Source organism: Sceloporus occidentalis, unplaced genomic scaffold, assembly GCF_023333645.1.
Source record: "Sceloporus occidentalis isolate IW3139 unplaced genomic scaffold, rSceOcc1.0.p SCAF_102, whole genome shotgun sequence".
In the NCBI taxonomy this organism is placed as follows: domain Eukaryota; kingdom Metazoa; phylum Chordata; class Lepidosauria; order Squamata; family Phrynosomatidae; genus Sceloporus; species Sceloporus occidentalis.
Window position 1 is genome coordinate 595,001 of NW_028317082.1, and position 15,014 is coordinate 610,014.

General features: G+C 43.2%; 1 protein-coding gene across 1 annotated transcript in view; it reads right to left on the reverse strand.

Moving 5' to 3' along the window:
• Positions 1-2,166: 2,166 nt before the first annotated feature.
• Positions 2,167-15,014, reverse strand: part of LOC149283560 (SH3 and cysteine-rich domain-containing protein-like) — a 191,878-nt gene continuing 179,030 nt past the window's right edge. The window contains exons 11-12 of the mRNA XM_089497383.1: positions 12,496-12,633; positions 2,167-2,265 (exon numbers count right to left, since the gene is read on the reverse strand). Of these exons, the coding sequence (XP_089353509.1) occupies positions 2,167-2,265; positions 12,496-12,633 (237 nt within the window). The remainder of the gene's footprint in view (positions 2,266-12,495; positions 12,634-15,014) is intronic.

Sequence of the window (15,014 nt, forward strand, 5' to 3'; positions counted from 1 at the left end):
TTCCCACTAGTACCCACAGATTGTGGGCAGCCAGGGGGATCAAGGTGACTGTCTTTCCCTTCGTAGATTCTGAAGGAAACAGTTTATCCCGTCCCACTCTCGCAAAGTTTATATAACTTTACACCGTACCTCGCTCGCTTGGACGGGATATACTGTTTGAAGTTCAGTCTACCCTTGAATAGGACCAGGGACTCGTCTACAGCCACATTTTTATCGGGGGTATAAATTTCAGGGAATTTAATTGAAAAATAATTAATAATGGGCCTCAATTTATATAAACGGTCAAATTGGGGGTGCTCTCTAGGGGGGCATTGGGAATTGTCAGTAAAATGTAAAAATCTTAGGAGCCCAAAGTACCTTTTCCAGGGCATTATTTGGGAAAAAGCAGGGGTGGATATTATGGGATCTGTGCTCCAATAGGAGCGTATCGTGGGCTTTTTCACAATGCCCATCATAAGGGTCAGGGCCCAAAATCTTCTAATTTCATGGGAGTCAGTGGGGTACCAGGTCTGGCTTCTGTCTCCTTGGTCAGCTGCCTGACACTGGGCTGCATAGAGGTTTGTTTGAGCTGCTAGCTCGGGGGCAAACATTAAATGGAAAAATGACTTTGGCTCGCTAGCATCAATGTCACATCTGATGCCAGGAGTCCCAGTAAAAGCAGGGATTACTGGGTCTATCATATTTGGGGGCACCCAATTATATTTAGAGTCAGACTCTCCATGCCTGGCTTTAGCAGATGGACCCTGGCCATCATCGTCTTCCTCTGACTCGTCATTATCTGACGCACAGCAGGATTCCTCAGATATTGGATCAATATCTGATGCAGTCAGAGTGGCCTCGGCGTCTGACGCGGTCAGAGTGGCCTCAGCGTATGACGCGGTCAGAGTGGCATCGTCATCAGACTGAGTGAGGCAGTCATGAGCCTCCTCAGCGCTGAAGACATGTTGCGCCATTGTACCTACCTGGCCAATTTCTAAAACACTACACTATCCCCAATATATGATGTGGTTTTGCACTAAGCACTGCAGCTCTGCAAAACGAACTCTCTCTCTCTCTCTCTCCCCCAGTGTCACACATCCGGCAGTAATGTCACTGACCCGGATGTGGTTCAGTCCCCCAAGGCTAATGACACACCAAGTTGTTACAGGAGATCGGGCAGCAGAAAGCCAGCGACGCTGGCTTCTGCTGCCAGGGGGGGGTCCAGGCTGTGAAACGACAGCCTGTTCTCCCGTGCAGCGGCAGGGATGTGTTCCTGACGCTGCACGAAGGGCTAGACGTCCCGGTACGTCTATAGGGGATTGAAGGGGTTAACCTACATTATATTATGATTTGAATGTCCTGCATTGTAAACTGTATTTCTCAAACTAAGGACACACGATGAATCAAATGTTGAGGCATGAGAAATTATTATTATTAATAATAACACTAATAATAGAAAGTAACTCCAAAATTTGTGTTTTGTTAAGATATTACACAGTTACTAGAATTATACATGAATAATGGTACAAACAAAAATGTGCATACAGTATGAAAGGCCAACTGATAGCCTTAGGTTGATCCAGCATGGTACATATTAAATAGGCGATGTCACATTCAGCAATTTTCGATGATTTAACGATACATTATGCAAGGGCACCCTTATTGCAAAGGAAAATGTACCAGGTTGGTCCTTCATAATGCACAGTGAAGTCAGTGATTTCATTAACTATAAAATCTCAAGGCAGTGCCTAGCTCACAAAGAGTAAATCTGTCATATATACCTAATTTGTCTTGTAGAATGCTAGCAAATTATATACAGGTTGGCCCTAGTGTAAGTATACATTATGTGACAGAAAACATTTGAGAAAGAATTGTGTCATTCACACATGAAATTGTACAACCAATTGTCATTTGTTTAATGATTTATATAAGTGTATACTATCATAGTAAATCAATCTACTCACAACAAGCTTTTCCATTTAGGAAGATTATTTTATTTCACTCAGTCTCATACCAACCTAATTTTATTTTACTAACAGTCTTCAAAGTAATTTTATTTCTGGTCTATTACAACTTTCTGTCCACTTAACATTGGTCAGTATGCAACTTCTCTTGCTGATGTGAAGCCACTTAAAGTAGACTTCATTTCCAGAAAGCATGTCCAGTAGTGACATTCAGGATATTAAGTCAGATATTCTCTAGAACATCTAAAGGTACAAAGCCTTTTTTCTTCCCACTGGTTACCTTAAGAAAGCCATTGTGTTCATTTTCGCAACTCGTACAAACCTAATTTTGAGGGAGAAAAACAAGAAGACATGGATTGAATACAATCAAACAAAATTCTATTGATGTTAAGGTCACAAGCGTGCTTTATTTATATATGAAATACTGCATGAGAAACTACTCCTCCAAGACCATCAATGTCCCTGTTATTACCTGTATTCTTATTTGGATACAATTAGGTAATACAAAAACTTGGATTACAGTATCAGCAAAACAGGAGTTATACATCTACAAGCATATAATATATACTCTGTCTCATCAAGTGCATTGGTAAAACATGTTTTAAACTGTTTGAAACTAAATTCTAACGGTCAAGCAACTGTAATGTTACATTTTAATATTTTGTTACAGTGGCGTAACTACAAGGGGCAACCCCTACGACCACTTCTTGTCTCCTCCTGCCAGTTCATAATTGTTCAGAAAGGGCCCTTCCAACTTCGACTGGGCCAGTCTAGGTTGAATTCTAAAGAATTTTGAACCGGCACGGGGAGACAGGAACACAGCAGGGTCACGTTACATAATTTTATAGGCCTGAGCTTGATGACTTTTATAGCTGTAGTGGCATCTCGATTCTGTCATGTTTTGCCATATGGATGCACAACATAATGGGAGTTGTTGCTCACAACAGCCGAAAAACAGACATGTACCCAGTGATTAAAAATACATGTTTTAGCTGTTTTTTTCCCTTTTATCTTTTCTTTCCTTTTAATGCATCTGTCCCTTTAGATACACATTATGGAGGTGGAGTTGCATGCTATATTGTTTGCAATGACTACATTCATTTTGCAAGAACTATCCTGTATTTGCAGGGGAATGCTACGGAATGGCAATTGCATATGTAATCAAATATGTAAGATTATCTACACATACACAAATATTTATAAAAAAAAGTTCTAAATGTTATGAAATTTCAAATCTCTTAAGTGGGCAATGGCAGCAGGCATTATTTAAAAAAAAAATTAAAATAAAATATTAGTAATGCCTCAAAATGCTAAGCTATAGCAAGACTTTTTTTATACAGTGCAAGCCTGTCTTTTTTGTTTTAAGGTGTCTGTCCGCCTTATTTTTTGTGTGAAGTTAGACCGACTAGAGGAGTTAAATACTTAGTTGTAATCAATTTTGAGTCATTATTGCATCTGCTATCATGCAAGCTGCAGTGGATATTTGATGCTTACGTACATTTTATACTGTTAGTGGCCATAACAAGCAATGTAACACTGCACAACTATGCTGATAATGACATAATGCATATTATAACGTGAGCTGCACTGAATGTATGATGATTGCATTTATTCTTGCAGCTTGTTGTGTATTTGTAATTGATTCGGTTCCATTATTGTGCATACAGCACATGTGTGGGATTCCAGAATAGGGAAAAACCATGCATTTATAAAGTATATTTGTGAGAACAAATTAGCCATAAATAAAATGCATATGAAAACACAGTTTTTAATATCACTGTAGCCCTTGGCAATTGGTTGGGACCAGCTAGGAGAATGGTGGACCTTTTTGATAACTTTGTCCAGACCGTCCAGAGAACTCTTATCTCCCTATACAGGTACTGCATCCAAACATTCAGACAAATAGAGGCCAGCTTACTTATCACTTGACATGTGCAAATGACCCAGACACTTCAGAGGAATTTTTTGGTTGTTTTTGACCTATTCTTTTGGTCAACAAGTTATCTTTCCTGCCCATTCGATTCAGATGAAACCCTTTCAAAGAGCTTATGGTGATGTAGGTGATATCGTATTGTAGGTTCAGTGACTTTCTGACCCCAAGACACAACTAACTTCTGCAATTCTCCACCTGGGATGCTTGGTAATTGTTTGGCCACTCAAACCATCCTCTTCACAGTGCATTGAGACAATAGACACACGTTGTCTGGCGCCCATTCGTCGTGCTGGTCGGGCAGGCGCTCGCGGTACCCATTGGGCATCAATGCGCAGCGCCTCACCCGAATACCCCCCACCTCCTGCGCACGGAGCCTTTTTCCAGAGACTTACTCTTGTGTGCTCCGTTCTGGGTGAGAATAGAGGCTGCTCAGACATGTCATCGGTGACCTAAAACCCCGGGAACGTTTAAAAGAAAAAAGTTCCTGTTGATCCTTGCTTGGTATTCTGTAAGCCTCAGTACTAGGGATGCACCGAAATGAAAATTCTGGACTGAAACAGGAACCAATAATTCAGCATTCACTTGGCCAAAAATGACCCCCCCACCTTCAAAAATAAAAATACATAAATCAAAACACTTTTATTAAAAGTAGGTAACATACCAAAATTTGACAAGAAAATTCAATAACTATATATATATATATATATATATATATGATTACTAACTGCAATCACACTCCTATCATGCCCAGGTTCTAGCGTGTACTGGTTTCCTGGGCATGATAAGAGTGTGATTGCTATTAACAAACATATACATATACTAATATTGTTAGTGAATTTTTCTGTTCAGTTTTGGTGTGTTACTTACTTTTTATAAAAGTGTGGTTAATACACCAAAATTGGACAGAAAAACCCAAAACATTATATCTATCTATCTATCTATCTATCTATCTATCTATCTATATATGTATATATATATTTATATATCTATATGCTGTATATATATATATAGATATAGATATATATATATTGCTAACAGCAATCACACTCTTATCATGCCTAGGCAGCGAGTATGTGCTGGAACCGGGGCATGATAGCAGTGTGATTACAGCCTCCCTATGCCATGCTATCCCCCCCACACTAACACATCCATGCTATCATACACTCATTCATATACTCATTCATTCACAGATACTAATCATTCACAGATACTCATTCATTCCCTTAATCACGCATACTCGTTCATAATCCCACCCCCTTACCTGAACTGCAGAGCTCTCACTCACAGACTTCCGCAGGGGCCCTGCTGCTTCTGAGTGAACAACTTCTCTTGCCCCGCCCAGGGGAAGAAGTAACGGAGCAGGGTCATGTGACGTGCATTCACGTGACTCTGCTGGATTCCTGCTTCTCCTGGCCGGCACAAGAGACGTTGCTCGCACACTGTACGACCAACGCACAGGTAAGCAGCAGGGCCCCTGAGGACGATTATTTCTGGGTTTTTTTATTTTGCCATTCTGACAATAATGCTCTTGTCAGGACCTGGGCAAGCAGGACGGGTAGGAGTCCAGTTGCAGGGGATACTCAGGGCTCTGTCTGTACCCCTTGATGCACCATGATGGGTAGGTAGGTACTGTCAGGGTCCACTTTTTCACTGCCTGAACCATGGCTTTTTCATACCTGTGGTATATAAATCTGCTACCACTAGTGGCCACCCTCCGCCCTCTGGAGTACTCTTTGTATTGAAGTCTGTGGACCTTTCTGCTGTGGCTCTGCACCTGTACCGTTCCTGGTTACCTGCTTTGTGTCATACCCTTCAAAGTGGGCTCCGTGCCCTTCCATGTGGGCTCCGTGCCTTTCGTGCCCTTCCAAGTGGGCTCTGTGCCTTTCGTGCCCTTCCAAGTGGGCTTCGTGCCTTTCGTGCCCTTCCAAGAGGGCTCTCTGCCTTCCGTGCCCTTCCAAGTGGGCTCCCTGCCAAAAGACTTATTACCGGTATTTATTTATCCTGCCATACGTCCGGTTTCTTGCTTACAGACTGTATTACCCTTATTTGCTTGTCCTGTCATATACATACAATACATTGCATTACCTAGATTTCTGCTTGTGGTGTCTTTGTTTGTATAATCATGCATCGTGGGTTACAGACCGAACCTCAAGTATCCCCTGCACATGGGCTCCTACACGACCTGATTACCCGAGTCCTGACAGGTACACAACAGACAGAAAAGCAGGACTGGAATCAAAGAATAAAGGGGAACTGGGCACGTGACTTGGAAACGGCTGGGCAGGTAGGCAAGTCTGGGACACGCCAGGGTCTGGTACACAAATCTGGATCATAAACGTAGCCAAGGTCATACACGGGAGTGCATGGAGCTTTAGCTGCAAGCAGACTAACATACAATGCAATGCAATGGCCCAAGAATCTGCACCATACAATGCAACGGCCCAAGAATCTGCACCAGTCCGTACCCCTTACCTATCTATACCTCTCCCTGGTCCTATCTCCCTGTCTGCATTGGTGAACTCCAGAGCCAGTGTGTTTTTTTTTTTGGATACTGAGCTTGCCTCAACTCTAGCCATTCCTACATGTAAGAAAACTTCGCCTCTGCACATTCAATTGGTGGATGGGAGCGGCGGCGAAGCGGACGATGAAGCCAGGACGGCGAAGCGGACGATGGACAGAGCCGCGAAGAAGACCGGTGTCCCGTCATGCCACCACGTCGTCCCCCCCTCCCACGGAGGAAGAAAGGTATGTGCCTGACAGAGGCAGACATTGACGGGGGTACAACATAACTGTTACCATTATATACTGAGGCAGACATTGATAGGGGTACAGCATAACACCTATCAGTATATACTGAGGCACACATTGACAGTGGTACAGCATAACTGTTAAAATTACCAAAATCTGAATATTCATTTATGAAAAAAAGAAAAAGCCTGAATATAAGACGACCCTATAGGGAAAAAAAATACATTTTGTTTTTATTTCCTTTTTTTTTCAACCTGCCCCCCCAGTTATGCACATCTCCCCCCTGGCTTGCCACTCTGCCCCAGAAATGCCTTATACCCCCTATATGCCACTGTACCCCATGATATGCCTTTTAACCCTCTAAATGCCACTGAGCACTCTGCCTCCAGAAATGCCCCCCATTTAACACTCCCTCCGGAGTTTCAGAGTCCGAGGTGCATAGTCCGGGCAGCGTGTAGAGCTCTACGCGATTCGCATAGAGCGCTAAACGCTGCCCGGACTAAGCACTGGGGACTCAGAAGTACCGGTAAGGTGGGGGGGGAGACAGGAGGACCCAGGTCCCCTGCATCGCTGCGGGGGATCTGGATCTTAGTCTCATAGTCAGACCTAGATTAGGTGCTCCACTTACCAGTCCTCCGGTCGTTGATCAATCCTCAAGAGGCGGGGCTGTGCTGCATGGCTGGAGCCGGGGAGTTGATGGACGTCAGGAGGCCCGCCCATGATGTTGGTTGGAGGTGGGGCTTGAGAGTGGTGCCAGATTTAAAAACTCGGTAGTGCTACTCTCAGGCACCCTGTTGTGGTCTCTTACCTGCGTTCCTGAGATTGTACTGCTGTTTCCAGATTATTGACCCTTGCCTGCCTGACTACTTTGCCTTGTGATTTGGTACCTCTGTTCGTGATACCTGTGTACCGACCCCACTTGTCTGACTACCCGCTTGTGCTGTGACCCCTGGCTTCATTACTGACCCGGCTGTCCTGACAATTCTGTTGGAGTTAACCCCTCCATTTCTGATCTGCTTGTATTCATCTAGTCTGCAGTTGTACCTTGCTTATTTGACCCCTACCTATATTCTGCCTTCACGGAGGCTGCCTCACTGTTGGGATCGTCTAAGTCCAGGATTATCGCTGTTGGGGGCTTCTCTCTCTTAACTTCGGCTGTGGCTTCTGGATCTACTTCCGTGCCTGCTCTAGTTAAACTACCGGCTCATACTCAATACAGTGGAGAGCCGGAATCCTGTCATGGCATCCTTAACCAGTGTTCTATTCAATTTGAACTCGCTCCTCCTTGTTTCTGTCTGAGAAAGCGAAAGTGGGATATCTAATTTCTCTATTATCTAGTAAAGCCTTAGCCTGGGCATCACCATTGTGGGAGAAGGATTCTCCTTTGATATATAAATGCGCTTCCTTCATTTCGGCGTTTCGGAAAACTTTTGATGTTCCAGGGAAAGCTGCCACGGCCTCTCTATCCTTGCTACACACCATCCAGGGCTCTTGCTCGGTTGGTGACTATGCTATCAAATTTAAAATCTTGGCTGCCGAGGTTAACTGGATGAAGCCCTTATAGCGGCCTGTTATGATGGGTTATCCGAACGATTGAGGGATGAACCTGCTGACCTTGTTTCCTTGACTCTGAAACTTGACAGCCGTATCCAAGAGAGAGACAGTCGCAAAAGGCTAAAAGATATGAACGTACTTTCTATCATCAACTTCGCTCCTTCTCTCCTCAGGGGCCTACCTCACCTACTCTGCCTCCAGAGGAACCCATGCAATTGGGAGCTACTAAACTGTCCTTGGTAGAGAAAGCTTGTCGCAGGTCTCAAGGACTTTGTTTATACTGTGGTCAGAAGAGTCATTTTGTGCGATCTTGCCCCAACAAACCTCGCTCTCAGTCCAAGTCAAGGAGCCTTGCCTGGGAGAACATTTTTTAATTTTAAAAACAACTTGCTTGTTCCTGTTTCTTTGGAGTGGAGTGAAAGGAAGATCTCCTCTTCTGCTATGTTAGACTCTGGGGCTGCAGGCTCCTTCATCGATAAATCCTTTGCCTTCCTGCATAAATTGCCTCTCCTCCAAGTACTACCCCCGATTGGCATCTCTGCCATTGACGGTCGACCTTTATAGCCCTCGGTCATCACTCAGCGGACATCTCCGTTATTAGTTTCGGTAGGGATATTTCAAGAATATAAGAATGTTTTGACAAAAAACAAGCTGAGATACTACCTCCTCACAGACCTTATGACTACCCAATTGAACTCTTACCCGGCATCCTACACCCCCCCCCGAGGGCATACTTATCCATTATCTTTACCCGAATCTCAAGCTCTAGAAGATTCCATTAAGGACAATTTGAAAAGAGGGTTCATTTGCAAATCTACCTCTCCTGCCAGAGCGGGGTTTTTTTTTTCCGAGAAAAAGGATGGGGGATTGAGACCATGCATTGACTATCGGGGTCTGAACGGTATAACTGTCAAGAATAAATATCCGCTACCTCTCATTCCCGAATTATTTGATCGGTTAAGGGATTTTACAATTTTCACTAAATTAGATCTCTGTGGAGCCTACAACTTAATTCATATTCATAAGGGAGATGAATAGAAGACCGCTTTCAATACTAGAATGGGACATTATGAATATACCGTCATGCCCTTTGGGTTATGTAACGCCCCCGCTGTGTTTCAGGAATTCATCAATGACATTTTTCGGGATATATCCTTTCAATTCGTCATAGTTTATCTGGATGATATCCTGATTCATTCTCCAGACCTCCAGTCACATCGTGTGCCTATTTTTTTTTTTTTTTATTATACGGCCGAGATGAACTATGATGTGGGGAACCGGCAGCTGTTGGGTATTGTTATGGCCCTTCAAGAGTGGAAACATCTTCTGGAGGGAGCAATTATTTTAACTGATCATAAGAACCTGAAGTATCTCAGCCATGCTAAAAAACTGAATCCCAGACAAGCTAGATGGTCATTGTTTCTTTCAAGATTCCAGTTTTTTATTTTATACCATCCGGGGTCCAAAAATGTTAAAGTGGACGCATTGTCTAGACAATTGGTATCTGACACAAACGCTAAACCTGAACCAGAACCCATCATTCCCCGCTTCCCAGATTATTGCCACAGTCTCACTTAGTCCCTTGATTTCCCGTATCCCAGGCCAAGGTTCCTGTCCATAGTAAATGGCCTATGGGTACTCTGTTTGTTCCTGCATCTGAAAGGAAAAAAAAAATTGTCCTGGGCACATGCGTCCCAACCCGCAGGCCATCCTAGTGCTCAAAGTACCATAGAGATCTTAAGTAGGCACTTTTGGTGGCCAAAATTAAATGCTGATTGCATGGATTTCGTCGCCTCCTGTACCGCCTGTGCTATTGCCAAAGGATTTCATCCGAGACCCTCAGGTTTGCTTTAACCCCTGCCCATTCCCCTCTGACCCTGGACGCATTTAGCTATGGACTTTATCGTAGACCTTCCTCCATCGGAGGGCAATATTGTCATATGGGTGGTGGTAGATCGGTTTTCGAAGATGGCACATTTTGTTCCCCTCCCTAAGTTCCCCTCGGCTCCTGAGCTAGTCCCTGTATTTGTTAACAATATTATCTGTTTGCATGGCATCCTGCTTCAAATAGTATCCGATCGAGGTGTGCAATTTACTGCTTTATTATGGAAAACCTTCTGTGCCTTTTCCTCTGCCTATCACCCCCAAACTATAAATATATATTTGCTAACAGCAATCACACTCCTATCATTCCCAGGCAGCCAGTACATGCTGGAACCTGGGAATGATAGGAATGGGATTTCAGCCTCCCTATGCCATGCTAACCCTTTTCCTCCTTCTCCTCTTCTTCTGTGTTCTGTCCTTCCGGTGCAGTGAGCGCAGAAGGTGGTGGACGCGGCCTCAGTGTTGGACACCGGAATATGACATCAAATCCAGACGCACAGAAGCAGTTGCCGCACACATCGCACGGGAGCAGGATCGGAGGTCTGCATTAACAGACCTCCCACTCCCCTGATTGACTTTAAGCCGGTTAGAGGGAGATCCTTGATCTTCCCAACCGAGCCTGCCCCTCTAGCGGCGGACATTACTGTCTGTCTCTGGAGGGGTGCGGGCATGGTGGCACCCCCCTGATGAGCAGCACCTGGGGCAGACCGCCCCCCGCTAGGTACGCTACTACAGCCTATAATTTAGTAAGGAGTAAGACCACCTTCAGATCTCGCTATGGGCAGTATGGATATTTAGTAATGCTGTTTGGTTTACGCAACGCCCCTGTGACCTTCCAACACTTCATTAACAAAATCTTTCGAGAGTTACTGGATCACTATGTTATCATTTATTTTGTGAGGCGTAGACAAAGTCAGGATTAGCAGAGGTCAGTTCAGGCAGCGAAGGTTCATACACGATAAGGCAAGCGAAGGGTCAATATCGGATGAATCAAAAGCAAGGAAGCACTGAAGTGTATACACAGAAAGCACAGTATATCTGAGCACTGTGTATCCAAAAGGACACAGATTTATAGGAAGGAGGGAGGGGTACTCCCTCTGATGTCAAGATGAATATAATTTCATACACCTGGGAATGCCGCCTACTGTGCCTTTAAGAAGTTGTGGGGTATGCGCACTAGAGGGCGTGCGAGAGACGGAACGTGTTCTCCATCACTGTTGGGACGGCCCTGCATTCGTGTTCCGGCCATCCTGAGGACCAGGGTGCCAGGAGGGAGATCACGGCACTGCCAACACCTGGGAGTGAGTGGGTCTACCACGCCGAACCCCTCTTCGTAGGTTGCCATGTCGGTGGCGCGTGTTGGAAGGAGGACACGGCGCGGGAAGACAGTGAGTACCGCAGTGGGGACCTGACATTTTGATGGCATACTTGTGTATTCCTCTCTAACCTTAGACAACACCATCTATTTGCACCATCTCAAGGTATGCCTTTGTCTTTCTTTCTCTGATTTAAAAAAAATAAAAAATCTATTTTTATAGCTTTGCAATAAATGATAATTTTAATCAAAGCCCTATTTGGGCATTTACATGTTTCATGTCTCCAGTGTAGCCCACAATACCAGGTTGAAATGTATTGGTATTTTAGTAATGTCTTGTTTCAGAAAAAGTCAGGAGATATTTCACAAAAAAACATGGTAGCAGCTGGTGTGCAACCTTAGGCCATTGGGTAGATTCTCAACATTCATGGAGATATCAGGAATAAGACACAGAAGAGTGGGTTACCATTCAGTATGCTATTTAAAGATAAGTATGGTGAAAGATCAGGATGGGAAAGTTAAATTAACATGCTAGCATACTTGGTATGGGATTTTCCTATATTTAAATTCAGGTAACAACCATATAAGCAGTTTTTTCTTCATCTGGGGAAATTAAATATTTTTCAGGGTAAATTAATCTTTTCATAGCTACCTAGGTTTAGGTAAACTGTGCACTAAATCACATGATATTTTGGTAACCTCCCTCCCCATTTTTTTTCTAAAAAGAGCTCATCAGTCAATAACAAGGGTTATTTTCTTTAGATATTACCGTATTTATTTTTATACAATACATTACAGTGGTGACTAGCAGCCATACTATTGATTGTTGGTCTGTGTTTTTTTTTCAACCATACCTTTGTAGGGCAATTATGAAATCTAAAATAGTGAGGTCTATTAATTGCCAGTATAAGCATACCAAGTTAAAAAAGGCAATACAAAAATATTGACCATGTTAACACAGTGCTATCAAAACAAGAGTCAGTTATTAAATGCTTTGTTGAAATATTCTCTCAGAGAACTCAGAGAAATATTTTAATGCAATTCAAAAATATTCTCATTTCCATTACACCCTCATAATAATATTACTATGGAAAGAAATAGTATAAAAATGATCGTACCTGATTTTCTTTAACTGTTATTTGTCCTTGTTCTTTGCATCCAATAAATGTCCTATTGCAGCGGTAGATTTTTTCATTTTGATAGACTTTCTGAACAAAGTTAGCAGGGAAAAAACCCACTCTATCTTCTATTCTACCCTGTAAAGAAAAGGGTGGCCTGTATTATGCTATCATTCCTTATCATGAATTTGTCAGGTGTAATAGTGCTAATATATTCTTGCATATAAACCTGGCAAGTAGTACCATTTCCGCTCCAGTTATCTACACAGCATGGCAGGGGTTAACGGGAGCGGGAATCCATAGGTTCGCCTTCAGGAGTTAAAGGGCCATGAGAACGACTTTATTGTTCGCTGGAAGGGGCCTCCTCTAACATCAACTAATTAGTTGATGCCAGAGGAGGCCCCTGCAGGCGACCAATAGAGTCGCTCGCACGGCCCTTTAACGCCTGACGGCGAACCTACAGATTTCCACTCCTGTTAAACCCCTGCAATGCTGCATAGACAAGGTAGGCTAGATGGGGAAGACGCCAGGGAGATTAGTAAACGAAGACGAACACGAAGACTCTTTGTGTTGTGTGTCTTTGTATACGGGCTGAACAATGAAAAAGCACCCTTCGTGTTCGTTTTCATGTTCGCTTGAATACGAATGCACAAGTCTATTTTTTACTTTACTTGCAGATAAAATGGCCTAGTCTAGAATACAGTACACTTTTTGTTGTAAGAACTCTTGACTACTTTGTAGATATATTCACAGGGGCTTCCATTGACATAAATTGTATTCTTGACAAGTTCTTATTTTAGTACTCATAGGTTAGAAAGTGTCTCAAGAGTTTACCCTAGACAATTTAGTAGACACTACAGAGAATAGAAAAAACTAATTTAGGCTTATGTGTTAAATTGTTCTCTCACAATATTGCTTTTCTTTGTTGTTGAAAATCTATTCTCCTTACCTCTAACCCCAAACTTAATGTAAATAGTACCGTATTTGCTCGATTATAAGACATCCCTGATTATAAGACGACCCCCCCAAAATCTGAATATTAATTTATGAAAAAAAAGAAAAAGCCTGAATATAAGACGACCCTATAGGAAAAAAGTTTTACCAGTAAATGTTAATGATATAAAAAAAAGTTATATAAGTTAGTTTTGTTTTGCGCCTGCACTAGCGCTTTGCCGCATTTTTGACTGCCCCGCGCTATCTTGTGGGTGCCTCGCGCTGCCTTTAGGGGTGCCTCGCGCTGCGCTAAGGGGCGGGAAAACTAACTATAAATAGAGGTTCTCATGAGGGGCTAGTCTACTTACCTGGCGAACCGCTTAGCTTTCTGCACTGACCTTGAGTCTGGTTAGCAGTAGCGACGTTGGTAAGCTGAAGACGTCATGGACGAGTTAATGAAGATGCTGCAAGTCCGGTTGGCCGAGAAAGGAGGCGAAGATTGGCTTCGCGGATGTCTTCAGGCTGCTTCATTTGCCGACGAGCTCCATGTTGATCCCAGCTGTACAGGAGAATAAGATGTTGCAGAGGAGGAAAAAGGAAGGGGACGTGATGACGTGATGACGTGCACGTCATAGAAGGTGGAGATGCGCTCTCGCTGTGGGGAAGGAAGGGTCTGATGGAGAGGTGTGCGGCTTGAGATACTGCTGCCAGTTTCACGGCATCCTGCAGCATGTTGTGTGACTCGGCTGGCTTACCTGACTCGGAGCCGATCGTTCCGGTCTGCTCTTGCCTCTTTCCTGCTTGTGGGGAGACATTTCAGTTTCCGGTACGAGAGACGAGGCGGTGGTGATTTCCCCTGGCGTACTGACATCTGCCGACGCCGGTAGGATGATAATTATTTAATTAAATGTTTAAAAGCTATTCCGGCTGGAGGGAGGAAGCCGGTTGTGGCTGACCGGTTCGGATGAGCATTATAGAGGTGCCGGACTGAGGTGGAATTGCGGGAACTTTGGACCGGATTCAGCTGATTCCCTATAATATATATTACATAAAGGCTATAAAGCTCTATAAAGCTCTGTAAAGCTCTAAGATCTGCAAATTTTTGGATACTAAAACTAAAAAGCCTGGAACTTTTTTTTTTTTTTGTATCATGTTTAAAGACAAACTAGGATATATCAAATATAATACTATTGACATCTATATGTTATATTGACACCATACTGATTCGTTTTGTGGACTCGGCAGCTTGGCGGCATACGATATTTTTTCAATATGGCATCTAAAAGAAATGTGAATAGAGACCCTCTCAAAGACCAATTAAAAAGAGATAAAAAAGAGAAAAAAGAGAAACAAACTGGATCTTTGGTTGATTTTTTTTCTCCTTATTTGGAGAGAAATAAAGAAAAAAACTTAAATATATCCACATTGTCTCAATCGGATGAATCCCAGGATCTTCAAACTCGTAACAGCCTCAGCCCTACTTCATCAGTGTCTCAAGACTTTATGCTTGCTCATTTTGATGAAATTAAAAAAGAGATATCTAAGGGTTCTACAGAAATTAAACAAGAATTAAATGGGCTGGCCAA